Source organism: Sinocyclocheilus anshuiensis, unplaced genomic scaffold (genome assembly GCF_001515605.1).
Source record: "Sinocyclocheilus anshuiensis isolate Anshui unplaced genomic scaffold, SAMN03320099.WGS_v1.1 scaffold1443, whole genome shotgun sequence".
In the NCBI taxonomy this organism is placed as follows: Eukaryota; Metazoa; Chordata; class Actinopteri; order Cypriniformes; family Cyprinidae; genus Sinocyclocheilus; species Sinocyclocheilus anshuiensis.
In genome coordinates, this window is record NW_015540913.1 from 34,781 (window position 1) to 62,735 (window position 27,955).

The 27,955-nt window shown below is 36.7% G+C and overlaps 1 protein-coding gene across 4 annotated transcripts; it reads left to right on the top strand.

Annotated features, from left to right (window-relative positions):
* Positions 1-56: 56 nt before the first annotated feature.
* Positions 57-27,955, top strand: LOC107689263 (urotensin-2 receptor-like). Of its 4 annotated transcripts, none has more exons than XM_016487204.1 (3): positions 57-598; positions 1,612-2,703; positions 4,368-4,729. In XM_016487204.1, exons 1-2 carry the CDS (start codon positions 547-549, stop codon positions 2,700-2,702), a joined length of 1,143 nt encoding a protein of 380 aa, XP_016342690.1. In that variant the 5' UTR covers positions 57-546; the 3' UTR covers position 2,703; positions 4,368-4,729. The 4 variants fall into 4 exon arrangements, with proteins under 4 accessions (XP_016342690.1, XP_016342687.1, XP_016342689.1 ...); XM_016487201.1 differs by lacking the exon at positions 4,368-4,729 and adding an exon at positions 26,669-27,955 and having other exon boundaries at positions 58-598; XM_016487203.1 differs by lacking the exon at positions 4,368-4,729 and adding an exon at positions 18,887-18,917 and having other exon boundaries at positions 58-598.

Below are 27,955 nucleotides of genomic sequence, written 5' to 3' on the forward strand. Positions count from 1 at the left end.
CCTAATCACACAATGCATTCCCCCAACCAATCTCTCTCTTCTCTCCCTCTCCTTTCCTCTCGCCCTCATCTTCCCTCCCACTCTATGCTAGTGTGTGAATAGCTCTCTCTCTTTCTACCCCTCGCAAGCACGCACTCTGTCAGTGGAGGAGATGGTTTCGAAACCCAGCTGTAGCTGAAAGTGATCGCCTCCTTGAGCATATCCATCTAAGAGGATTGTGCCCTTTTTCTGTTCGTACCACTTTTTTTCATTGTTCTGAACCTGTAGGATTTTTATTATCTGCCACTCAGGTTTGCGATATAGTAAGTGTTCCGCTGAAGAATAACTGAAGTTTTTCTTACATGGCTGAAGCACCTGACTATGACTTATTTGCGCTTTTTATATTGACGTGATCTGTGTGTCCTAACACACATAGCACAGCTTAAGTCATTTATTTTTTGTCTACTGGAATTGTTTCATTTTGCTATACAAGGATTTCTTGCTGACAACGTGGTAGGAATCCAGGAGTAAACTCTTAGGAGAAACCATGAGTTGGACTCATTATAAATGCTAAACGTCTGTTTGCTTGGAGCTACGCCATCTGAGGAATCCAATCAAGGTAAAGCAATATTGTTTCTTCTTGTATTTGACTTTTGAGGTCACTTATCTAAATGCCTTAACTGTTATGATAAATAAGCATATTTCATTAATTTGAGGGTGTGGGGTCTAGTTTTAAATATTACATATTTTGTTGATGCTTAAGCATTAGTCATTTGATAGGAATAGTAAATTAAAATCAGCTGACTTTAAAGTGATTACATCAAGTAGTGGGAAAGTTAATCCACCTCTCAAAGTATTTTTTTTTTTCGTTAATAGGAGTGCTGATTTTTTTAGCCAGAATTTAAGGCACTCTAAACAAATTTGATCGTATATGTACCACAGGTTAAAACATTGTTTTATTTAAAAACAAATTATTATTTTATTCATGACTTTGAATTTGAGGCACAAAAAACATGTCTGACCTTATACTATTGGTTAAAATACCATTTATATTAATTTAATTATTTGGTAACACTTTGGTACAGGGAACAATTCTCACTGTTAACTAATTGTTTATTAGCATGCCTATTATCAATATATTGGCTGTTTATTAGTACTTATAAATCACACATTATGTATGATCATATTCTACATCCCTAATCCTACCCAATACCTAAAATGAACAACTACCTTACTATTAATAAGCAGAAAATTAGGAGTTTACTGAGGCAAAAGTCGTAGTTAATGGTTTGTTAATAGCGAGAGTTGGACCTTAAAATAATTTGTGACCAATTATTTTTTATTTAATAAATGTAATATATTTTTTATTACATAAGTGTATGATTGGAATTAGAGGCATAATAAAATGTTTGACCTTAGTTTAAAATAAATATATATTTTTTTTAATTATTAAATTTATATTTTCATAGTATAGTCGTTTCTTGTTAAGAAAAATTCAAAATTATGTATCATAGATTAAACTTAGATTATAAAATCTTTTATTTAATTCATAATCACAAAATAAGTCTATACGCGAAACAACTTACTGTTCAACAACTTTTTAACCACTTTTGACCATTAATTCTTCTGTAGAGATGACCACTGTGTCAATGGAGCCCATAGTGGCGATGGTGGAGAAGGTTTCCAATGTCACTGAGCTTCCAGTAGAAGCTTCTACTGAAGACATGGCTGCCACTTTCACCATTGGCACCATCCTGTCCCTAATGTGTCTGGTGGGTGTGTCTGGAAATATCTACACTCTCGTGGTCATGTGCCACTCCATGCGCTCGGCTGCCTCTATGTACATCTACATCATCAACCTGGCACTAGCTGATCTGCTTTACTTACTCACGATTCCATTTGTGGTATGCACACATTTCCTGAAGGGCTGGTACTTTGGAGACGCTGGATGTCGGATCCTCATCAGCATGGACTTCCTTACAATGCATGCCAGCATTTTTACCCTGACTGTCATGAGCACAGAACGTTACTTTGCCGTCCTCAAGCCTCTGGATACAGTCAAACGCTCTAAGAGCTACCGAAAAGCAATCGCCCTCTTGGTGTGGACGGCCTCATTGATTCTCACCTTACCCATGATCATCAGCGTCCAGCTGATGACGGCAAGCTCCAAGCCAATGTGTCAACCCACCTTGAGCCCTCTCTCATATAAAATTTACATCTCCTTTCTCTTTGGCACCAGCATCGTGGCTCCAGGGGTGATAATCGGGTACCTGTACATATGCCTGGCACGAACCTACTGGATTTCCCAAACGATGACGTTCAAGCAGACCAAGAAGCTCCCAAACCAGAAGGTGCTATATCTGATCTTCACTATCGTGCTCCTGTTCTGGGCCTGCTTCCTGCCTTTCTGGATCTGGCAGCTTCTAGGTCAGTTTCAGCCCGAGCTGGATCTCTCCACCAAGGCCAAGCGGAACATTAACTATCTGACCACCTGTCTGACCTACAGCAACAGTTGCATCAATCCGTTCCTCTACACCCTGCTCACCAAGAACTACAAGGAGTACCTCCGCAAGAGACAGAGGACGTGGACGGCTGGCAGCTACCTCAACCGGCGGAACCGCTTTCAGCGTTCGCCCCGACGTTCCTTGTCCTCCAGTAGCCAGCAGTGCACGGAGAGCTTTGTCCTCACGCATACTTCTCGCACCAACAACAGCAGCCTTTGAGGTAGGTCGTTGACCTTGTTTTTTTTGGCCTTCTATCATAACTGCATTCTGTTTTCCAGACAGTCTGATTCGACGTGTCTGAATAAAACCAAATTTTCTCCAGTTTACCTTCATCTTCGCTCAGTCCAGCAGGTCTGTTTTGAATAAACCAAGACAAGACTGTTTTAGGTTTGCGGACTTGGGTCTGATTTTCAGGATCGCCTCTTGTCACTGCAAAGTGCTACGGCTGAGATATGAGAACTTGAAATGCTTGATGAATCTTTTTTGGTTGCTTATGCACAGCTTTATTGTTCAAATTATGACTATACATACAATATAAATAGACAGGTGAACTGGAGAGACATTCAAAATGTTATGCTTTGTTTGAGTAGCATTTTAAAGGTGAAATTTTAACACTTGATGAGTCACCATTATATTTAATTGTGTGACAATCTTCCATTTATTCCAGAATGTTATGTTTGCAAATGACAACAGATTTAAGTAGATCAGACATTTTGATTGAAAGAAAATTCATTTTGAAACATAACTATGACGTCATTTGTGTCACAAGGTTCATAGATAATTTGTCATAGTGCAAATGCTGGTCTGGGTAACATAGGCCAGATGATAATTAGGTTCCTCTGATTGGATCTCAGCACCAAATTACTCTCCAATCAGCAGAACTGCTACCTAAATGTCTGCATTGTATGAATGACAGTGGACTAAAATAATAAAGCTCTAACAAGGCTGGAATAGGCTATAAGCATGGTCGAGTTAGGAAGAAAATGTGCTAACATTATCAACAATGAATTACCCACGGTGTCTTTCTGCAATAATTCTGTCTGGAATCATTCAGGAAAAAAGAAAACAAAACTCCGCCCGGATTAGAACTTCGATCTAATCCTAAAATTTATTTTAATTTCCCACCAAATGACAAGATTAAAAACGTAGAAAGGAGAGTGTAAAAAGAGCATACCAAAGCTAATTTCTCATATTATATTCATTAAGATTTCTCAGAGTGTGTGACTCATTCAGCTTTGCATTTAGTGTCAGCTGAGTAATTCTTGTCATTAGGGTTTAAAAAAAAACTCCACTAAAAATACAACTGGTAATGGAATTTTAACCTTCTAGATCAAGTTATCAGGAGTCTTTTTGTATCATAAGTGCAAAATCTATAACCATTTATACTGAAGAGTTTCCAAATTGATGGAAAAAAGAAATAAATAAAAGATCACGGCATGTTTATGATTAATTTCATTTCAAAGTGCACTCTATAATTATTTAGACAGACATCTGAGCACCAGAAAACCTTAACCTTAACCCAGACTAAACGACATAGTTTCTGTTAAACATAAACATAAATACATAGACTAAATAACCACAGTGAAGAACATTTTCTGAGAGCATTAAAATGCCACTGCACATATACTGCAGCCTGATACTGTCATAACAATAATTTAATTATTTTTCAAAGCACTGAAAATACAAAGCTTTCTAAAAACATAAATACTGAAATTACTGGAATGATAGTTTGGGGTAAAAAAGTTTTTTGTTTTGTCAAAGAAACCAGTTCGCTGAATTGAAAGCTGAACAAGAATGTATCAGTCACTGCCGTGATTACAATATCATCACTTCCAAATTCCCAAGTTTATACAGTTTATTGAGTTTCCCTTTTTTTCTTCTCAGTGTCACAGTATGCTTCCACTGTCTGACTTCTGAGCACTACTGAGAGAGGAAACCAGTCAGCAGAGCAATGAAACAATTCTTCTGAGGTCTTTCCTCTTGGGTTGATTTTGATCATCTGTCTTTGGCAGGCCACATGACCCATGTTTAGGAAGTGATGGACATTGGCAGAAGGAAGACCTGCATGTCCCTGCAGCTCTAAAAATAACCTATCCTCTACAACAGCGTCTGTACACAGTCCTGCAATGTCTCTATTTGGTGCAGACACTAAATCAACATTACACGTAATGATTACTCTTCCCCTGAGTTTTAAATATTGATTCACCACCATTGAGGGTGTGATTTCTATAATTAGGTGGATGTAGCAAATATTACAATTTATGTTAAAAATTATTTATGCATGTGAAATATAATTGATTTGATAGATTTTTAAGAAATTATTTTAAAAAGCATGCATACACTGAAAAAAAAAATGATGTAGAAATAATTTTCACGGAAATTGCTGGGAAATTTAACAATGAATTACAAAGAACCTACAAGTAACCCATTGAATTAAACATGAACTTAACTAGTATTTTCTTGGAAAACATCTTCCAATAATCTTTGTTTTATTTACAACTTTGGAAAATAATAGTTTACAGTGTATGGATAAAAAGGCAACATAAAAAAAACTGTTTTAATTTAATTATTTTTTAATTAATACACAATGCTTCCATTGCATTGTGTTAAACAATTAAAAATGTAAAGGTCAAGATTTACATTTGCTAACTGTTACTGATCTATTTTTTTGCATACTAAATTTAGCTACATGAATAGCCAGGGACGGTAGCATGCATTTACCTGAATTTGCATCCATATTATCTTTCACTTAAGGAAATAACTGAACAAAAGTCACATTTGGCATTCAAATCAAAAGGAAGCGCAAAGACACCACAAAGTGTCCCTGACAAAGCCTAACTCACAAACTAAATTCACCTTAACAAAGTTATTATAGTTGGATTCAAGTTAAATAAAAGGACCCCCCTTGATAATGGCACTGGTTTCAGTCTGGACACCAATCTGTCACCGAGTTAGAGACCTTATTTGTTTAGACGGTGGACTGTTTCATCTGGTTCTGATCCAATAAGGATCTAAATCAATACATCTCATATATTCCAGGACCTCTTCCAGACCATCTTGATCCTAGCATGAGATACTCCTGGCAGAACAAATGCACGATGATAAACTGTTATGATCTTTGTAATCCAAAAGTAAGAATTTGGCACACATTTCCATCAAACTCTCTAAAAATAACCCTGGCTTGGTCCAGTAATCAAAGTTGGGCCGGCATTACAAAAGCAGCAATCATGGATCAATAGATTTATAATTCACATTGATAACACAGAACACTTCTATACCCTAATTGTGAGAGAAAATCTGCGTAATTTGTTACATTCTGGCTGAGAGGGCTATTGGTAGCTCACATTCGCCAAAATAGTTACAAAAAACATAAGAGATGGGAGGAGGATGTGCATAACGTGCATTTCGTAAATATGCTGAGCTTTTCTTGCAGGGCTAGTGATAACAAATGTAGAGTTGAGATCTGGGTGAGTGAAATACAAATGCAGTGGTTGCAAAAAGGTTTGAATGTTTAACTTCCATTTCGCCTGGTAAACTTGAGTGAGATTCTTATGCCTTGCCCTGTAATGGGAAGAAACAACAGCAGGAAACAGGTTAAAGAAAATGAAAATCAGCAGGTTGTGCATCAAAATCTGCCATGACTACTAAAGACATCTTATAAAGTTTTGACAGTGCATAGTCGAATTTTGCCTCAGCTACAAATACATTATGCATTATACACACACTGCTGAGCAGCCTACATTATCTAATTAAAAACTGCAAGTGCAAACATTGCACTATGCATAGTATGACAGGAATCAGATAGCTTTGCATTTGTTTGCTATATGTGACGATGTTTCATCATTTTGTACTCCGAGTCAATATGGTGTGGGAGTATATAGATGGTGGTAATGGAAATGAATCAAGAAACAGGTTCACTGAAGACCTGTTAATGGCAGCCACTTACTGACAGACCCAGGACAGCTGGCAGAGTTTATGAGACCCTGTTGCTCTTGTGTGCATGCTTGTAAATACCTTTTCAGTAAGTCAGGCATCTTATCTCGCGTACACTGTATGCAGGGCCTAAAACTAACATTTTGCCACAGCTGCCAATGGCCAGTCACTTGAGAAAAGTGACCAGCCATAAATATTTTTACTAGCCATGAAACTATGTGTGCATTACATTAAAAAACAGGCAGAAGAATTCCATATAATAATAATAATAATAATATTTATTTTTATTATTATTATTATTATTATTATTATTTAATCAAATTCTAAAAAACATAAATAAAGAAATATCACTATAGTACTTTAAAGAAGTATTTCATAACAATTATAAATGATATTTTATGTAATTATAATTTAGATAATAATAATAATAATAATAATGTACTATTCTTATAAATACTAGTCATTGGATAAAAGTATCTGCTAAATTAATAAATGTAAAATGTACATGCAATTATTATTATTATTAATATTTTATATAACAACAGTAAAAATACAAAGCTAATATTGGTAGGTTTTTTTTTTTTCCTTTGCTTTCTTTGCTTACAGCTTCTATTGCAGGGACGTTTCACAAAAAAATGCTGGGTTGTTTCAACCCAACTTTGGGTCAAATATGGACTAACCCAACTTTTGGGTTAAAAATGTAATGAAAAAATTTAACCCAACAGCTGGGTTAGTCCATATTTGACCCAAAGTTGGAAAAATTTGTTTGAAAATGCTTCTCTTTGGTTGACAACATTATAAACCGAGCCGCTCATTTATATCACAGCTAGTGATCATAGATCACAGTGAAACACGCAGTGGATCAGATTATGTATTTTTGTAATTACAACACATGCTTGGCGATTTGATAATCAAGCTAAACCATATTTCATTCTCTTCGTTCTCTCATTGTTAGAATTCATTTAAAAAGTTACCGGCCAACTGGCGAGTTAGAGACTGTTCCTACAGAATGCATTATTCCATTTCACTGCGCTACTTTTCCATAATTTTTCTATGGAAGCGCGCTAGATAGACACGCTTGACCGCTGGCATCTTGCGCATGACACTGCATTCAAAATGCTCAATTTGAAATAAGCTCAACTTTTAAAAAATGTGTTTCAAATTGCGTTTCCCCGCATTCCTCTCCCCGTTTCTCGTGTGTTTCAAGTTCTATGTGAATGGCTGTTACAGTACATATACTTGCCAATGCTGAATTTATTTGGATTTGCTGCTTGGCGAGTGGTAATTTTAGGCCCTGACTATGAAAAATCCATTGTTCTGCATTAATTATGATCTGGGCCTCTGGATAGGACACTGAGATATCGATCACTATTTACAGGGCAGCGGATTTCTTCTGTTGCGCCATTGATCCAAGTACTGTAAATGTGTCAGAGTTTCCCCTTGAAGAGGACACTGGTGAATGTGGCTTTCTCTGATATTAGAGGGTCACAGAACAGCAGAGTTCCATCACCCCACGTCACCCGGCAGGCTACCGCAGTATCTGTCTTACGAGGCGAGGTGAATGTGCTTCTACAAGGTCAAGCCATTACAGATAGTTGACACTGCCATCACTCACGCAGCACCTAGTTCGTTTTAATGCACACATGACTTTTATGAAAGTAATCAGTGCGGCTCAGATCCCTTCAGTCTTTATCCTGTCAAACTGTACAGGAAACCTGCATGCTGTGCCAAAATGACCCGCTTCTTCCCATAACCCTTTAGTCCTTCCTTTTGCAAATGCTGGAAAACATTGTTGTTATGCAACTGAAAAATCTGAGACATCTTATCTTTTCATCTATAAATTTGTCCCCCATTTTAGATGAAAATAAACTATGAGTTTTTATTATTTTCTTGATTATTCTGAAATCCACTGGAGGTTTGCAATCTTACACTGAGAAGTTTACATGAACGCTTTAGTTTTAGTGCTTTGTCAAGGCTTTGGCAATGTAAAACACAACCGTTGAATGATTGATGTTTGAATAGTACTTTCTTGTGCTTGTTTTTTTCCTGGTGTTTTAAGATGATGAATGTTAAGTGGGACTCCAGGGTGAGCGATTACATTGTGTACAACTTTTTTTCCATTCATCAAACAAAAAGATACAAAAAAGAAAATGATTAAGGTTTCTAAAACGTCAACCATTTCCTCAAAACTGAGCACTATTTACCTGACACAAATTTAAAATAATATTATATAATACATTTTTATTTTTAATTACATTTTTTTAAAGTCATACATTGAATCAGAGAACAGAACCAAGCACAGTAAATCAAGTACTAAAACAAGGCAGTGCATGCAAGTAAAAAATAAAAAAGGACAGCACATAATTCATTCTTAGTGAAATTCCAGCATATTATTTGACATTACAAGACGATGAAAAAGAAGCCCTTCAATGCCTTTGAAATTATAGCTACCCATAAAATTGTGTGCTGGAGTTTTTATTATATGAGCTGATAATGGTAGTTATCATATAAAAAGCATTTTGTCACACTGAGGTTTTGCACTCGGCCACTTGGATAACTCAGGAATGCTCTTCAGAGCATAACTAAGCCATTGAGAGAAGAGCATTACAATGGCAAGAGACAGATGAGAGAACAGGGATTGCAAAGATCAACAAATAAGGCATTAGAGGTCAGAGAGACCCATTAATAAAGGTCTTAATAATGAAGCATTATCTTTACTGACATTGAGCACAGAAATATAATGTGAAACAAATGCAGCATGGTTATTAACCATTAAAGACTTTAAATAAATATTCACCAACAGATATAGTGCTATTTTTTATTTATTATAACATTCCATTAGAATGTGCAGCCCTGTGAATGATAAACAAACTTACCCATTCTTAAAATAATATTTGTTCTATCTATCTGAATAAAAAAGACAATATTTTGGTTGCAAAAACCTATATTGGTGAGAAAAGTCAGGACTGATAGTAATTATAAGCAGATGTTTAAAAATAATGAGCAGATGAGCCTCAATGTTCCTCAGTGTTGTCATGAATCGTGCCGTTTCCATGTATTCACAACATTAGTTTCAATGCTGCACAGCGATCTTACAGAAGAAGATAATCAACAATGTCCCCACCAGATCTACGCCTGGTGGTTTGAAAACTTAAACACAAAGGCAAAAGAAAACAGTATATGACCTTCTGCTGGTTGAGAAAATACCATATGCAATGAGCTGACAGATGCAAACTGTCTTAAAGTCAGTTCCCTGGAGTTAAAGGTTGAACTGGTTTCAAAATATTTACTTCTGAAGACCAGACAAACACAGTATAACATGACGACTATGTGCTTTTAGAAGGGGAGTAGCTACATTTGTGTTCAGTATTTGTTCAGCTTTAACTTCATTCTGGACAGTCTTTGTGAACATATGCTCATTTGTATGTTAATCTTTTCTTCCTCTTTTTTTGCCTTTTATTCTTTGTAGCTAAGATTGAAAATGCTCTTGTTAGCACACCTCACTCCATGTACCAGTTCTAGTGTTAGACTTTTTAAAAAATATAAGTGTGAGTTTGCTTTATTACATTCTTTAAGAATTATTTCCTATATTAGACTAAACTAGTGTTACTGACAGGGCAAAGTGTTCAGTTCTGTGTTACACATTGCAAGGGTGTTTATACAAGAAGAAAAAATACACAGTGGATACAGTGGGGTCTAAATGTCTGAGAGCACTAGTGAAATTGCTTTTATTTGCTTTTTTTTTTGTTTGTTTTTTTCATTTAATTAAAAAATAATAATAATATGCCATTACAGAGTGGTTGGAACAGGAAAAAGGAATCTCTCTCGATCCACTACTGTTTAAGGCCGCCTTTTTAGCTTGTGCATTGCTTGTTGATATGTAACGCTTAATGTTTTGCTTCTTTGGTGGAGATGAAATATGCAAATAACTAACTGGCCAATTTTGTCTGATTTTGTCCATTTTGATGACTGGTTTTTCTAAAAGCAATGCCACAGTGACATATATACTGAATAGTGATCTTGTTTATTTTCTTTTCTTTTTCTTTTCTTTTTTTTAGTTTATATTTAATTTAATTTTTTTTAATTTTTGTTTACAAGCCTTACATTTTATGTAAGGTTTTTTTTTATGTTTCTCAAAGCTGTTTGTGCTTTTTCCTGGCATACCATTTGCTTACTGCAATAGCCGAAGTGTATATTTTGCTAGCTAAGATGTGTGAGTTTCCCAATGCCTTGTGAAACATTCAATGAGGGACTGGATCACAGGGTCAAATGCAGCACAGAGCATCAGTAATGAAACAGTAAAGCAGCTCCATCCCTCTGTATAGTGCTTTCCACAAGTGTAAATCAAGTAAAATAAAGATGCAGAGCAGTGGGATGTATTTCTTACAGAGTGTGAATCAAATACTTCTTGGTTGTGCAAAAATATGGTAGCAAGGATGCACAAGGACACCATGTGCTGACCCTGTGTTTGTCTGCCTTGTCTTTTCTGCAAGTGCATGGACACGTCCATTATGAAACAGATCACAATACAGCTGATGGCCCCTGGTCTTTCTGTGTTGCAATGTCCTTTTGCTCCCTTAAAGGAATAGTAAATGAAAAATGACAATTCTTCACCCACATGTTGTGTCGTTTCAAAGCCACCACCATCATTCCAGTCCCGAAGAAGTCGTCTCCATCCCGCTTCAATGACTACCGTCCAGTTGCACTTACCCCCATCCTTAGTGGTAACCAAGATGATTTGGTTACTAATATTCTTCAAAATATTTTTATATTTATGTATTTGGTAAAATGACATGCATTCAAGGTACACATTTGATTGGTTCTTGCTTTCCTTGTTCCACAGAAGAAAGAAAGTGAATAGAAACACCTGAGACATCACCACAGCAAAACTTATATAAAAGCATTTCATTATTTCTCCTGATTTTTTTCTTTCTGTCTTTAAACTTACAATATTGCACTTGAGAACTTTTGCAAACTTTGTGACACTTCTGTTTCCCAGAAATGGAATGCGAAAATAGATTTGACCTTAAAGGTGCTGCAGGTGATTTTCAGTTTCCCGAATTCTGTCAGACTTAGCCACCCCCATCTCTTCAACCACATGTCCTTTCTCCGAAACATCCAAAAACATGAACAAGCAACTGACAAAGCATACAGATTTCCATACCTTTTATCACTTATATCTTCATCGCTTTGTTTCTGGTTAGGCTGTCAGCGAGACACATTGATTCCTCAGGACACCAATTTCTGTGGTACCTGTAAGGAAGTTCCAAAAAGTCACTTACAGCACAAATAAATACATATATAACAGTCTCAAGAGGAAATAGTGACTTCTTGCTATTTCTTAACAGGCGCTATTTCCCCTTGGCAACCTCTTAGGGCTCTCTGGAAGCTGAAAATCTGGCTGATGACTCCAGTAACGCACATCTATACACACACTCACACCTCATAATTTTACCATAATCCTATCTCTGCAGCCCATGCTGTGAGTTTCTCTTTTCCCACAGATCAGAACGGTAAAGCGGCAGCTTTCGGGGTTGTTTTGAATGGAGAGGAAGTCCTTGAAGGTGTTGCAGCTGAACGTTACGGGGATCAGCGGAGTGGGCCAATAATTAGAGTTATGTGGAGTGTCCGGGAGGAGCGGAAAGAGGAAAACTGTGAGTTGGGACAATGCCGCAGTCCAAGCCCAGGGCAGGGAACACAGGATGGGGCAGGGTGTTTCTTAGGAGAGTTATAGCTCCACAGTGATTCCAGGTGCTGCAGGTTGACAGGATTTGTTTTTGTAAGTGCTCTGAGAGGGAGGGCATTGCTGCAGAGGGTATTCTCTTAGGTGCTGGAACCATTAAGGCAGCAGGAAATCACAGATGATATATGGTCTTGATGCACGGTCCAAGAAAGACAAATAAAGTCCTTGTGTGGCCTTCTGCCCTTGGAGAGTCAGTGGGGAAAAACAAGCTGGATTTAACAATGCGATCGTGTTCTCTGTAGTTAACTTATCAACACATTGTCCTCTATAAAATGACTGTTGTTGCAGAACAAATCACTAGTTTAATTGTTCTGGACTGCTCGTTTGTGTCCGGAAAGAACATCAGTGCAGTCTATCTCAGCTGGATGAGAATGAAAGGTTTTGCAGGTTAAATGGTTCATGTAATTATACCCCTATATTAAGATTTCCCATCTTTTTGGACCCCAAATGTGGAAACTGTAAGAGATTGGAGACCTTCATGGTAAATTGTCTTGTGGGCATTTGAGTGTGTGCCTGTACGCCAGCCTTGAAATGGTAATGGGAAAAACTAATGCACTTTCACACTATCTAAATAACAGCTGTATGCTGTCCAAGCCACATGCTCTCTAAACTGATAATCGCAGTGCAATAGAGATTATTTGTTGCACAAAGGGACTGTGGTTTTTTGTGATATTGCAAATTGTGATTTGCATGATCAATCTAAAGGGATAATCGTGTATGGGGAAAGTCTGAACACTCAGTACACACTTTAACTCGCTTCCTGATAGATGTCCCTTCAAAGATCCATGAGATATCAGACTGGCTTAGAATAATCACATCTTTAATACTTCCTCATATCTTCATTGATCAGTTGATATTTCACCGCACTTGTCATGCAAAAAAAGATTTAAACATATTCAGGGCACCGATCAGTGACAGTGTCCTCCTATACAGTGTGTGACATGCTACACTTCATCTACTGGAATGTAATATCATCTAAATTATTTTACAATTATTTCTATATTATTATTATTATTTGAGATGATGTTGCAGATTTTATATTTTATATATTTAGTATATGACACCATGATCCGCACACAGAATAGTCCCACAAAAATAGTCTTCTTTTAGCTTTTTATTTTACATTAATCACAGCAAAATAAAATGTAAAAGAAGACTATTGTGAGTGCGGACCATGGTTTCATATATTAAGTAATTTAATAGATTGACTCACCAAAACAATATTAAGTGGCAAAAGAGCATGGTGCAAACAGCTTTGTGGAACTGCATATTGTATATATTTAGAACTATTTTAAACAGCATTTTGCCAATTATTTTACAATTATGCAGTTTTTACGACTTCATAAAGATTGTCTTCTCACACTGGAGTACTTAAAGTGAATACAAAAAGGGTTTAAGAGTGGTAAAAACTAGGCCAGTCAAAGCACTTAAAATATACACAACTTTTATACATTTTTATAAATATTGACCTAGAATATCAAGCTGATTGCACAGATGTTTATAGACATGTTATGCATCAACTATCTTATCTATACATAAATTTCAAACGTAAACTGTATTTCTTAACGTCTGCGCCAGCCTATTTTTTATTATTCTGTATGATGTAAATGCTCTACCTTACACTAATATGCATAATGTAGAAGAAGGGAGAGTAATTCATTCAGTACACCCATATGTCTCTGTGATAATGTCCTAAATAAAGACACTGATTTAACAGCCATTGATTCATGGGTTTTCACACTGCAAATAAGATAAGAAGAATATAAGAAATATTTAGTAAGAGATGGCCAGTGATTGTCTTCAGTGTGTCCTTGCAGGGGAAAGTGACCTAGAGAGAGGTGTCAAGCAGCTTTATAAAAGGAATGTGGTTCTTGTGCCCTCTGGCTCAGATCATATTGCAGGCTTATGTCATGTTCCCTGGAGATATGCTCTTTAATTCACAGCTGACTGTCTCCTCTGTGGTCAGACTCCTGAGGCATCCCAATAATCACTTACCCCTTAACAAAATACATCACAAAGCCACATAACACTTGCTATAACGATCACATCTGTACTAAATTTGCTTTCCTGAGGATTCAGTGAACGCTATTAATGGAATATTCCGAACAGTTGTCTCAGTTACGAGGTCTATTACTTAATTTGCTTAAGCCTCATTTATTCAATTACATGCTTGCATGAGTTAAACTTGGATTTTGGAGGTGAGGGAACCCTCTAATGGAAAAATATGAAATGATAAAATGTGTTAAATTACTTATGCTGAAACTCAAATACATGTGAATACATAAATAAATGTGATATTGCTCTTTTTAAATGATCTTTTTTTTAATCAGATGTATGGGATTGCCTTTCCATGTGCCTTTGCCCATGTTCCATGTGTAAAAACGTATTTTCACTGCCTGGTCTTAATTGTGACTGGATGCTGTTGAGAAACAGGGCATTTGACATTCAGTTCCTCCAAAAAAAGAAAAATCACAAACTATTTTTAATATGATCATTAGTTCCATAATGATTTATTTAGAAATGGATGTGCATGTTATTCAGAAATGATTGATATGCAATGGGGGACGTCTAGAAAACATCTGGATTTAGCTGGTTGACTAAGCTGTTTAAAAAACTTGGGTCATAGCTTTCCCAATGATTTGGGTAAAAGCCTAAAACAAAGTGCCCTCAGACTAGTTGTCATGCACTAGACAGCATGTAAGCTGTCCAAGAAGCAGGAATGTGTAATATTATGACGTGCAGTGTGTTAGATTGCTCAAGAAACTTGGCAGACATCCTAAATCCCATGAAGATGATGATTGAAGATTAACCCTAAACTGAAAACATGTAAATACAAAGGCAAGCAAAAACACTATATAATCTGCCACTGGCTGAAAACAAAAAACAAAAAAAAAACACCATGTGTGAGTATCAGTGGGTGCCTGGCAGATGCAAAGCTTATTAAAATCTGTTTACAGGAGTTGAGGGTTGAAATGGTGCCTGAATTTTCCTAATTGGATCTTCCCTGGATTCCTACGGAAGACGTCAGGCAGCTAATTCCTCTACTGAGTGAAACAAACTAAGTGGCATTAAATAACATCACTACGTCTTATGCTTTTAGTCTTAGTTTACATTCTAATATGTACAAATGCATTTCAATGATTTGTTTGGAAAAATAACGGCATGACAGTGGCCCTGTCCCAAATGGCACACTTGACATGTACTTGCAGTCTTAAAATGGGCATGTGTGTTTGTCCTTGGAATCCAAGGCACTATATGGTGTCCCATTCGTCATCTTACGTTTCAGAAGAGTGCTCATGGCTGCTGCCCTTGTAATTGCTATATGCCCTTGATACACACTTCAGCCAAGCATGCACTGATGATAAGCTAAGTTGGGTGGAAAACACAAATATTGTTGTATCAAAAGCACAAAAACAGTTATATTTAAGGAAATATAAGCTTAAGGAAGCTTAAGTCCTTTGATGTGGATAAATCTATTTCGATAATGTTTTATAGATCTTTTATTGAAACTGTTTTGACTTTTGCTATGATTTGTTGGTTTTATGGACTAAATGTTAAAAGTAGATCCCAGATGCAGAGCATTGCTAATTTGGGGTCAAAGATTACAGGCTCTGTACAGTTGGGGGTATCAGCTTTGTGTGAGAAAAATGTCCTTAGGAAGTCCTTGACTATCTTAGATTATACATCTCATATTTTGTATTCAGAATTTGAACTGCTCCCCTTAGGCAGACGATATAGAGTGCCCAAGTGGAGGACTGTTAGAGCTTCTAGATCTTTTGTTTCAAATGCAGTCTTGATTGTAAACAATTATTTGAAACATAAAGATAAAGGTGTACTATGAATTTGAACATTTTAACAAAATGGTGCACTGTTAATGCCCGGGTTTTGTTGTTGTGGTCGTATTTGTTGTGATGTTTTTTTTATTATTTATTCTAGCAGTTTTGTCACGATGTCTTATACATTTTTATCTGTTTGTGAGGTGATGCTGTATAAATTGCCCTGTGAAGGGACAAAATAAAGATATTACTACTACTACTACTACTAAATGCGATCACTCATTTTGAAAACAAACAAGCTGTCCACTTTAAAATGTCTAGTTTCGTTGTAATGAAATCTGTACAGTTAACACATTTGTTTTACTAATTTTTAATGTGTAGTTCAGTTATGAAGAAGGTAATGGCTTGTACAAAAGAGACATCATTCACAGACTGAAATGATACATCAGATGTTCCAGCTGTAAAAAATGAAACACATTTAAAAGAATACAAGAACATGAAGGTCCACAGATGGTTTATCTTATCCAACTTCACTAATAAATGGCTGTTGGACTGGCTGCTCTTCAATTAGTCTTTTTCTTCACTGGTTCTGCGATGTTAATGACAGATGTGCTCTTTCTGAGATGCTGAGATACTGCCTGTTATTTCCTGCATCCTTGGTAATTATTCAGAGCACCTGTGGTGTGAATAAACCATTATGTTTGTGAGTATAAACCTGGGCTGGAAATATTTTAATGATACAGATGAAAGTTTATTTTTCCTCTTGAACTAATTAAGATTTTATTTGATATGGGTCAGTTAGCAAACACATAAATGTGCCAAGCTGTTTGCCAGAAACCACTCATGATGGAGGTACCCTTCTATCCCTTATCTCCTATAAGCATTAAAAGCCCTGACCACTGAATAAATCACCTGTGGCCCTTAAGATTATGTGTTCCAATTAGCACCCATCCTATCTCTGCACTTCTGAGACATTATGCCATGGAAAGTCATTAATGTAAAAAATATTTCAGAGCAATGGCTATTTATGGTAAGCATTAGTTTAAAAGGACACCTAGAACATGACAACGTAATGACATTATTAATGTTTCTCCTAAAAGTGAACAGTGATTACATGTTGTTCTTCATGGCTACATGCGTGCGACACTGACGTAAACAACCTGAGATTAGTTAGAAAGACATCTGTAAAGCTGCTTGGAGATTTAATTCTTTCCACTTGTGATTCAGTCGTAGATCCTGGACAAAAGACAAACAGTATTTAATTATACGATTCGGTCTCCTCATGTGTTCTGAGTTTTCTCCAAGGGTCTTTTTTCTGAAATACAGTCGTATATTATTTTCCACTTGTGTTACTGAACCCTGTCTTTGTTTTGCATGGTTCTGTATGTGGCATCATCCTGCTTATTGAAGGGTGGCACGTAAGTAATGCAAGTGTGCCGGAGTGTTTCTAGTTTTACTGCTGTTTGGCAGAATCAGAACCAGAAATAATACAAATATGGGACCCTGAGAGCTCAGCAGCTGAAACCTTGAATTTTGATAAGATTCAGGAAATTTATACTCAATGCCAGCACGCAATCACACTTTATACTTAGCTATGACTCCTTTAAGGAAAATAATATTATATAAAATTACATAAGATTGTGGAATAAACTGTGATGGGAACGTGAAGGAAACTGCAGCTGACAATTATGTGATTTAACTAGAAAGTACTATACTCCAGAGTGTTACACAGTTTTAGTGAAATATGAGCCAGAAAGGTTCATGCTGGGGTATTATTACAAGTGTTTTTGTAGCCTAATAATGATGTAAGTTAACATTTAAAATAACTGTTTTCTATTTTTATATATTTTTAAAACATAATTTATTTCTGTGATGAAAAAGCAGAATTTTCAGTAGTCATTACACCAGTCTTCAGTGTCACATGATCCTTCGGAAATCACACTAATATGCAGATTTGGTGATCAAAACACATTTCTTATTATTATTATCAGTGTTGAAAACAGTTGTGCTGCTTAATATTTGTGTGGAAACCATGAAGCAGTTTTTTTTTCAGGATTATTTTATGAACTGAGAGTTTAAAAGAACAGCATTTATTTAAAATAGAAATCTTTTGTAACGTTGATCAAAATTGAAAGTAAGGACATTTACAATTTAATGCATTCTTGCTAAATAAAAGTATTCATTAAAAATACTGTTCTAATTTTACACAAAAATAAATCATATTATATAAAAATATATTTCTATTATGTTTTATTTTATATTACAATTATATTAAAATTATGTTGTTATAGCAATTTTATGAAAAACGTTATAATTATAAAACTTTTGATTACTTGCTAACAAAAAAAAAAAACAGTGTAGCATCACAAATATTTCTTATTCATTTTACAGATTTGTTTAAGACTTTTGGACCCCACCATATATTATGAGATTTATACCAGATTTTTTTTTTCTTCCTTCTTCCTCACCAAAATAATATGCACAAATCACATAAATAGCAATTACCAGAGAAGGTAACATGAATTTGGCTCAATTGCTTGCTCAGCTAAGCCAAAAACTGGCTTAGTGAGTCTAGACGCAGTCTGTCCTGAGGTTCTGTTTAAATGAGGTTGGAAATGTAGTTGTTCTGACAGTCATAAATGAATAGTAGTGCAAATGGATTCCAAAGAATTACGGTATTTTATTTTATTATTTTATTTTATTTTATTTGAAATTCAGTTCTCAACAACAACCTTTCAAAGGTATACAGGATGTTTAGGCTGTGTTCAGAGTAATAATAAACAGATAAAAACAGAAAAGGCACACAAAACACATGTGGGCTCAATATTTCGGATGAAGCATGAGTTATAGAGTATCCCTTTCAGCTGGCACTTTTCCTCAGACATGGACTCAGAGTAAATTGTCATTGACAAATATGCCGTGTGCTCAGTTACTTGTGACCTGCCTTTCAGCTGCAGCAACCTACAGCAGACTAATTGCCACGGCGGTCTCACTGGAGCTATGTGAGGTGAAGACCCTTGCTCAAGGGTCCCATGGTGATTGAGAACTCAACGTGTCCCCAGTGCCATCTCAACCTCTCAATGATACTTAACCATTCAGCTACCTCTGACTCTCTGGATGGTATGTGATTAGTATTTGTTCATACACATCTTTAATACATTAAAGTCTGTAAAAGATAATGTCCATCATACTAAGACCACAGCAGATAAATGTCAGCTGCTGATTCTAATTACCTCTGCAATATATAAAGTACTTTTAGATTGAGTAAACTGGGGTGGGCTGGTTTTTAAAATGCTGCATGTTATTGATAAGTGTGCAATATCCTGGTGGTTCAATTCAGCACACACTGGAGTGTTTATTGTGTATACAGCATTTTTGTGTATAGGTGCATGCTAGTATCTTTCCGAGTGTGTAGTGTATATGTGAACGTGTGAAATGTACAGCGCTACAGATGGAGCTAATTGAGTGAATGAGTCACAAAGGGGAAGAAACAAGGAACAGGCATTAGTGCCCCAGGTTCACTTGTTTGATGCATGATGTACCACATGGACCATCCATTTGAAATATAGAGAAGAACTTCCTCACCTTCCACACATCATCGGTACAGGACATATAGGGAAGTCTGAAAAACACAAACACTTCTCAACAAAAATCTTTTTTTTCCTTTAAACAACAAAGAGCTAGTGTTTTCATGCGTCGCCACCATAATAACTAAGGGAATGGTAACTGGGGAAAAAAACTTCCTCTGATCTCAGCGACAGAGACTTCACTGCAGGGTTTACTTAAACAGAGAACACTGTGGCACTGGTGTACACACGTCTTCCCGTTCACCCGCTGCTTTAGCTGCTGCTCATATGAAACCCTGAACCAGCCATCATCAGGACTTCTGCTGAGACACCCAATCCAGAGCTTTACATTACCCATTCATGACCTTTTGTGGATGTTTTTCCATGAAGAGGAAAAAAACATCTTGAGTGTCCTTGAAAAGCATTCCCCTTTTCAAACAACTAAAAATCAAGTCAAGAATCTTGGTGTGATTCTGGAGACAGACCTTAGTTTCAGTAGTCATGTCAAAGCAGTAACTAAATCAGCATACTATCATCTCAAAAACATTGCAAGAATTAGATGTTTTGTTTCCAGTCAAGACTTGGAGAAACTTGTTCATGCCTTTATTACCAGCAGGGTAGACTATTGTAATGGTCTCCTCACCGGCCTTCCCAAGAAGACCATTAGACAGCTGCAGCTCATCCAGAACGCTGCTGCCAGGATTCTGACTAGAACCAGAAAATCTGAGCATATCCCACCAGTCCTTAGGTCCTTACACTGGCTACCAGTTATATTTAAGATTGATTTTAAAGTACTTTTACTCGTTTATAAATCACTCAATGGCCTAGGACCTAAATACATAGCAGATATGTTCACGGGCCGGTGTCCTGCAGAGTTTAGATCCAACCCTAATCAAACACACCTGAAGCAGCACTGTATTTTATGTATAATCATTTTCTATTTTTAACTGTCTTAAATTCATTTTAAATCAATTTTAAATCATTTTCAAAGTTTTTAAATTCCTTGTTTTATTTTGTGATTATTTTACTTTCTTTTATGCAAAGCACTTTGAATTACCATTGTGTACGAAATGTGCTATATAAATAAACTTGCCTTGCCTTGCCCTTGTTTTAAAAAATAATTGAACATTCTGGAAAGTCGTGTTGCATCCCTCACCATCTGGTAATTCATATTGTTCTTTTATTTTTTTAACATAAAGGTGAAATAAGTGACAAGTGGATGTCACATTTCAAATTAAACAAAAGAAAATGCTGATTTAAATAAAATTTTAAACCAGGTGTAAAATGTTACCATAAAACGTTCTGTAAATCCTATAGCAGCTGTCACTAAACATATTGAGATTATAAGTACTTACAAATCTCTCCCAATAATTCTCAATTGTGTTTTTTATTTATCAGTTTTAGCCAATATTGTTTCTAAATTAATACTTATATTCAGCAAGTACCCATTAAATTGATTAAAAGTGACAAGAAAGATTTATAAAGTTGCATAAGATTGCTAATTTAAATAAACTTTAAAATTTAAATAAACTTTCTATTCATCAAAGAAAGCAATGCAGCTGTTTTTAACATTGATAACGATACAAAATGTTTATTGAACACCAAAATCAATATATTAGAATGATTTCTAAAGGATCATGTGATCTAAAATGCTGAAAATCTAACTTTTACCATATAAATTATAATATATTCAAACCGAAAATAGGTATTTTAAACTTTTGCCATATAATATATTCAAACAGAAATACTTATTTTACTTATTTCACTATGTTACTGTTTTTACTGTACATAAAAACATTAAAACATCTTATTGACCCCAAACATTTAAACGGTCATGTTTTTGCCTTCATCTAGTGCGCACTTAAAGTAATAGTTAGGTATGGGCCTTCTGTACAACCCATCTGGAGCTGCCCCATCCACTTTGAGCTTACTCAGACCTCCATTTATACATATCTCAAGCTGTCAGGGCAAAAGCCCTCTTGTGATATGTCATGCTTATATGGTAGCTGGAAAACAAAATGTGACTGAAACACAGTGTCACTTAGCAAGGTAACCCCACAGGGGTCTCAACACACATAATCACACAGTGCTGTTCAGCTCTGAAACCCAAAGACACAGGAAGATGTAGTGGAGAAGTGTCCTGCGGTACACCGATAAGCACAGGGGTTGAAATCCGCTGGGATTAACTGAAATGAGAATGGGACGGAGGTGATGCTGGAAACCAGGTTTCGTGACATACATAAGTGAACACATCACCCACATTCCATCTCTATATCAGGAGGATGTGTAACACATATCATAATACTCATAATAACGGCAGTAACTTTATTTATAAATCCTCTCGCACATAACACAAGGACTTGATTTAGAAATCCTCCTTAATAGGTTTTCGCATTATACACAATCCGTCCCTGCTAACCTGCAAATGAAAGCACTCTGATGAGGAAGCTTTGGCAATACGATTCAGCTGGCATGCTGCAGGGGTGTACTGGCCAGGATTACTCTGCCCGGCACACGATAGATGGAACGCAGCTGATAAGGAGAATGAGAGAGAGAGAGAGAGAGAGAGAGAGAGAGAGAGAGAGAGAGAGAGAGAGAAACAACACACATATGAGAGAGAGAGAGAGAGAGAGAGAGAGAGAGAGAGAGAGAGAATCATGGCACCTATTGACATTCGATTGTTGCTTATGTGGTCACTGGCTGTTTGCCCTGCCCTCAGTTTCTAGCCTGTCTCTTACTGTCTGCATCTCACTGATTTACGAAGCATTTCAGGTCATTCCACAGACCCCATCACAATGTACTGCATTATGGTTTTCCACTGCCAGCCAAACGCTATATTCCAACAGCTTGATCTAATCAGAAACAACACAAAATATTTACTAGTGCAATGCATTAGACCATCAATCAGACTACAAAAACAATACCTGTTTTTATGCATTTTTCCCCATTATTTTTCACAGATTCCTATTCTAATTCCCTTAAATTCTAAACAGTTAAATGAGTGATAAATCAAACAGGCTTATCCTTCAGGAAAGAAGAGAGAAAACCTAGGTGACTAACCCCACCATTTGGAAAAATATCCAGAAAAAACTCTCCCTAAATCAAATTTTCTTATATTGTTTTTTATAATCAGCCAGTGCTTTTCATTGTTGTCGGGGAATTAATCAATGTGGCAGTAAACAGGTTTATATCGGGCTGGTGTTGAAAAAGAAATACAGCTGCTTGTGACCTATAACTATGTACAAATATGTACAAAACACAGAGAGGAACAGGGAGGACAGATAAGAAATAAAGGCGCAGAGCATTCTGGGTCATTTGAAAAATAGATCATTCAAACAATGGTAACAAATGGTTGTCTGTTTTTAAACCCTTTGCATGTAAAATCAAAACAGCTTTTATTAGGCTACTGATATGATTCAATTCCAATGTGGAATTATATGATTTTAAACTGATTTTAAAAGTACTTTTCATTTCTTTACAACTTTTTTGATGATGAAAGAAGTTCAAAGGCTGTTCAAACCCCTAAAGAGTGGGATCTATGATCTAAATCATAACAGGGATCTCTCATCTCCATAGATCCCTGAAATAAGGCCACCGGGCCAGAATGAAAATATATAGTAAGTTGGGTAAAACATGCCTTATATATAATTAGGCATACTAAGTAAGAAAACAAAGGGTACTGTGTTGTATAAGCAGTATAGAGTTGGAAATTTTCCCTTAAACAGGTCTTGAATTCTTTGAGAAGAGAAACCAGCGAAAGCTTGGAGTGAGCTCAGCAGAATTCATGTCAATTACAACGGCTCCTAAAAAATAATCACTGCATTAACCAAAGCCCAAGAACAGACACAGAGTGGTGTGTCAGCTGTGCTCCTGGAAGTAGAGATTGTCAAAATGTCAAAAGCTTTTTCCACATGTTCTTTCTGCATTGTATTTTCCCTAGTGATTGGATTGACTTCGAGTAGTGTGAAAGGACCATACAAAATTACAACTGCCTTCAAGAAGTTCCATTTTGTCCAAGCAGAATGTACTCAGAATTCAGGGCATCACTCATACAATTCTAGTGTAGGTGCTAACAGGCCAGATTATGCTTGGTGCCTGACTAAATCTAATTTATTGGATTTCCCGCTCTTTCTTTCACCCAGTGATGACATTTCTTCTCTATTTCCTAGTAATCACAGTAAGGAGATTGTGGGCTGCTCTGCCTGGCTCCTCAGCCCCTGATCTTCTGGCCCTGATGCAAAGTCATTCTGTTCATAATGAGCACAAGCTTCATTTATTTTGGGCTCATTTCTAAAGACTGCTGACATTTAATGATGTTGTCTTCCTGTTCTTGCCTTTTCTGGAGAACAATCTCTCATTGCGCACATCAGGAGAGAAGTCTATTTTGGAAAATCTAAACAAGAACTAATGGAGAACATGTCTGCTGAATGAATTTGACCAGAAATATGCACAGAATGGTTAGTGTCAGATGTGCAATTTATCATAGGTGTTAAGAGCAAAACATTCAGAATTTTGGACCAGCCGTGATTTTAGCTGGTGGGACCTCAGAGATTTTTGGGAAGCCCGTTGCACAGCTAATGGAATTCAAACAGTTGGAGATCGATTGCAGTGTAAACAATCTGTGCGTTAATCTGTGAACGGTATAGGGCTGCGCACAGCTGGTCTGTCCAACAGATGTCACCTTGCTGAAATCCCACTGTGATAATTCCTCCGATGAGGGCCTTGGTGATTCTCTCATTGCCCAGAGTAATAGCCTGAATGGCCACTGACAGCTGCACATATAGCCACATACCTCTCTGATTTAGGGATAGAATCATTTACTTCACTTACTTGTTGTGATTAATGTGTTTGCAACCATCTGCTGTGTTGTCGTTTTCTTTGTTTTTATAATTTAATAAGTTAATAATGAGGGAATTAAATTTTAGCCACAATATTTCCACTTATTTTTTCTAGATTGCTTCCGTGAATGAAAACACTTCCAAACTAAACCGATGGAAAATCAGATGTTGTGATTATGAGCAACACCCACAACAGTGGTGTTCCTTTCTCAATGAATTAGTTGCTGTATCCACAGTTGAACACAAGAGTTAATCATTATGTGAACAGAGTAGTATGCCCCAATTCAGAGTATTCATAAAACAGGCATTTCTGGCGAGATTATGAAGTGTGCATCTGATGGACACTTTACTATCCCAGGAGGCAAGGGAGAGGATCTGTGAATGGCAGTGAAGTGACACAACTGACGCTTGTAGGTCACATGACAATGACGAATGTAGTACATCCGGATTACATTCATCCTACACACATTCATGCTATACAGAGAAAGGACTTTTTAACGGTCGCTAAAAAGTAACTACTTCAAAATAAGTATGCCTACCTACTCTGAGAGTATGCGATTTTGGACACAGCCAGAATGTTTGAACAAATTGGTTGACTAAATGATTCAATCACTCACGCATTAAGCCAGTCACCTGTTTCTTTCCTGAATTAATCTGTGTTTTAAATGAACAGTTTGAGTGAAAGATTCATTGACTCATTAATAAAGCTATTCACACATTTCGTTTCTAAATTAATCAATGTTTTTGAATGAATTGATTGGCTGAATGACTTAAAAAGGCACTCATAAAGCCATTCACTGTTTTGTTACTGAATGAATCAGTATTTTGAACATATTGTTATATTGAGTGATTTAGTATCTCACTATGTCATCACATGTTTCATTCCCAGTTGAATCAGTGTTTTTGAACAAATCAGTTGGATTAGGTTCACTCAAAAAAGAAACTTGTCGCCACCTACTGATGTATCAATGCAGCTTACAGAAAGAGTCACTGACTGTCTGTCTGTCTGTCTGTCTGTCTGTATGTCTGTCTCTCTGTCTGTCTGTCTGGAACCTGAAAACACAGTGTGATACAAACAGTATCACTTACAGTAGCAGTTTTGGAACTTCACTCTGCAAAATCAAATTCGAAGACCGGGACTAAAGGTTGCATAATGTGTATCAATGTGCAAATAATCTGATGTTTACATAATTGCTTGCTTTGCTACAGTGCTAAAATCAATATTCCTGTGTAGGTTCATGGCAAAAATGTAATAAAGTTGTTGAATGTTTTATATTATATTACTCAAATGACCTTCATGACTGAACACAGTCAAGTATATGAGTGACACTCACAAATACACAGAACCATTTCACCAGATCAGCAAATCTTTGAAGCAGCTGAATAGATCATTCTATTATTACTGTGTTATTTAAAGCACAGGCCTATATCTCACCTTCAGATAGCTTTAAGGGTTGTGGCAGATTTTGACTCGTCATGACAAGACACAAAATTCACCCGCTGCTGGGTGTGTCAGCACCTTCCTGGGCAATGAGACAAGCCTGCAGTTGTGACACGTAGGAGTTTGATTCCACACTATTCTAAGATTCATATGCAAACAAAGCCGTGGGACTGGACTGAATGTGGTAGGTTATGAATTGTGAGGGGACAATATGAAGACCAAAGAACTGGAATATTATCTTTTTTAGTACTTATTTTTAGAACTACTTGGAGATTTTATTTAAATGCAGTTTTCTTTCATTATAAGGTTAGATATTTTTAAGAGAAAACCTACAAACTACAACTACAAATGTTATCTAAATGTCTCTGGAGAGCAAAATAAATGCTTTGGAAGGAATAATTGGATAAAAAACTGTAGATTTTCGCTCTTGACAAGTAAATCATACTGTGTGCAATGCAATTATTCAAAAACAGTTTGCAGATTGGGAAACACCATTATAGTGCCAGGTCTCTAAAAGCAAGAAACAACTATAAAGTGAAGCAAATGATACCTTATTTCATTGTACTGGAGGCCAGAATCTATAAACCACCCATTTTTATGGATCCCAACCTGTAGGCAGTGCATTCTAGTAATCGAGCACTACCGTAATAGGTAATATAGGAAACTGAAAGCTAGATAAAGCAGGAGTCTTGGCCTCTGTGCACTGTTTAATCAGTTCCACACAGAGGGAAGAGTTTGCTCAATCACATACTGTTCTCTCTCCCTTCTGTTCAAAACCTGACCATATGGGAGAGCGGTCTGGGTTAGCACGAACTGACAGACGAAGAGTATGTTTATCTGCCAAATCAGCTCCACATAGTTTAACTGGTTGTTTTGCTGCCGTTACAGGGATAGATGACTGTCTGGGGCAAGACAAGAGCAAAGCAAGTCAAGACGGCTGGTATCTCTCTCCTCCAAACAGAAGAGGGAGACCAAAGGAGGAGTACAGCGGGCAAGAGAAGAAAAGCAAGTCACTGCATGAGGAGTATTCCCACGTGAAGAGGCCAATGTGGGGTTGGAGTCATCTCCATCTCACCTGTTGATTCGTTTCGATCTTGGATGACTTTTAAGAGGGAAAAACCAATTCCCAGTTCATCTGTTTTCTCAAACTCTGGGCTATTATGACTGTGAACTGGGAATAATATATATTTTTTTTTTTATCATCCGTCAAACTTTGTCACCAAGGACCAAATTTCAAAGCAGGGTGATAACCAAGAGAAAAATGTGACAACTTTCATCTCCCCTTTCCCAAGTGACTCAGTTTGATGAGAGTCATTTCCTTCAAATAACTGCAAGAGTAGCTATCAGAATCCTTCCGAACATAACTGCTGCAAAAGATGACATCAAAAAGGAAGCGTATTTCCTAGTACGAAATCTGTTTCTCTCATATTTATGAAAGAGTCTTGCTCTATTTGATCTCAGGGGCCGCATTTGACATGAAGCTATTCTATTTGATTTGTCTTTGATGATTTGATGATCTTCACTGTAGGGTACTAAGTGGCAATGCAGCCATGGAAAGCCTTCCAGAACACTGCGGGAAGGACTTCCGAGTACCCTTTTATTTTTCAGAACGCTGTATTCCATTCCCCGGGCCTGTCAAATGGATTCTCTCTGATCCTGATAGTCCATTGAGGATTCTGTCTCCTCCATCCTATTTCCTTGAGGCCAACAAGACTGGAGGTTTTACGTTGACCTCAGACTGACCTGAGAGCTGTTTCTCCAAACAACAATGCAGAGGATGCTTGGCTTTGACTTCTAATGAGTTAGACATTTATACTTTCCATACTGACAAGTCAGTACCCATCCATATGGAATGTCCGTACAGATACAGGATACACACAATGTGCACAAAATGAGCATTGCAGAGTGAAACTGACCAACTTGGAAACTTCAATTTCATAACTCCAAAGAAACAGATTATTTATCTTAATGCACAATGGTGAAATGGCGCTTATTATTGTTGGACTCTGTATTTGTTTTACACAAAAGATAAACAGGAAAGTACTGCCCAAAGTCTGTATGTTGCTTTGGTTTGTTGAATCTGAGTCAAAATGCCTATTTTGTTTTTGTACAGAGAGCTCAAATATACTTGGTAACACGTTATAATAAGGGTCAATTTGTTCAAAGTGTTTCACA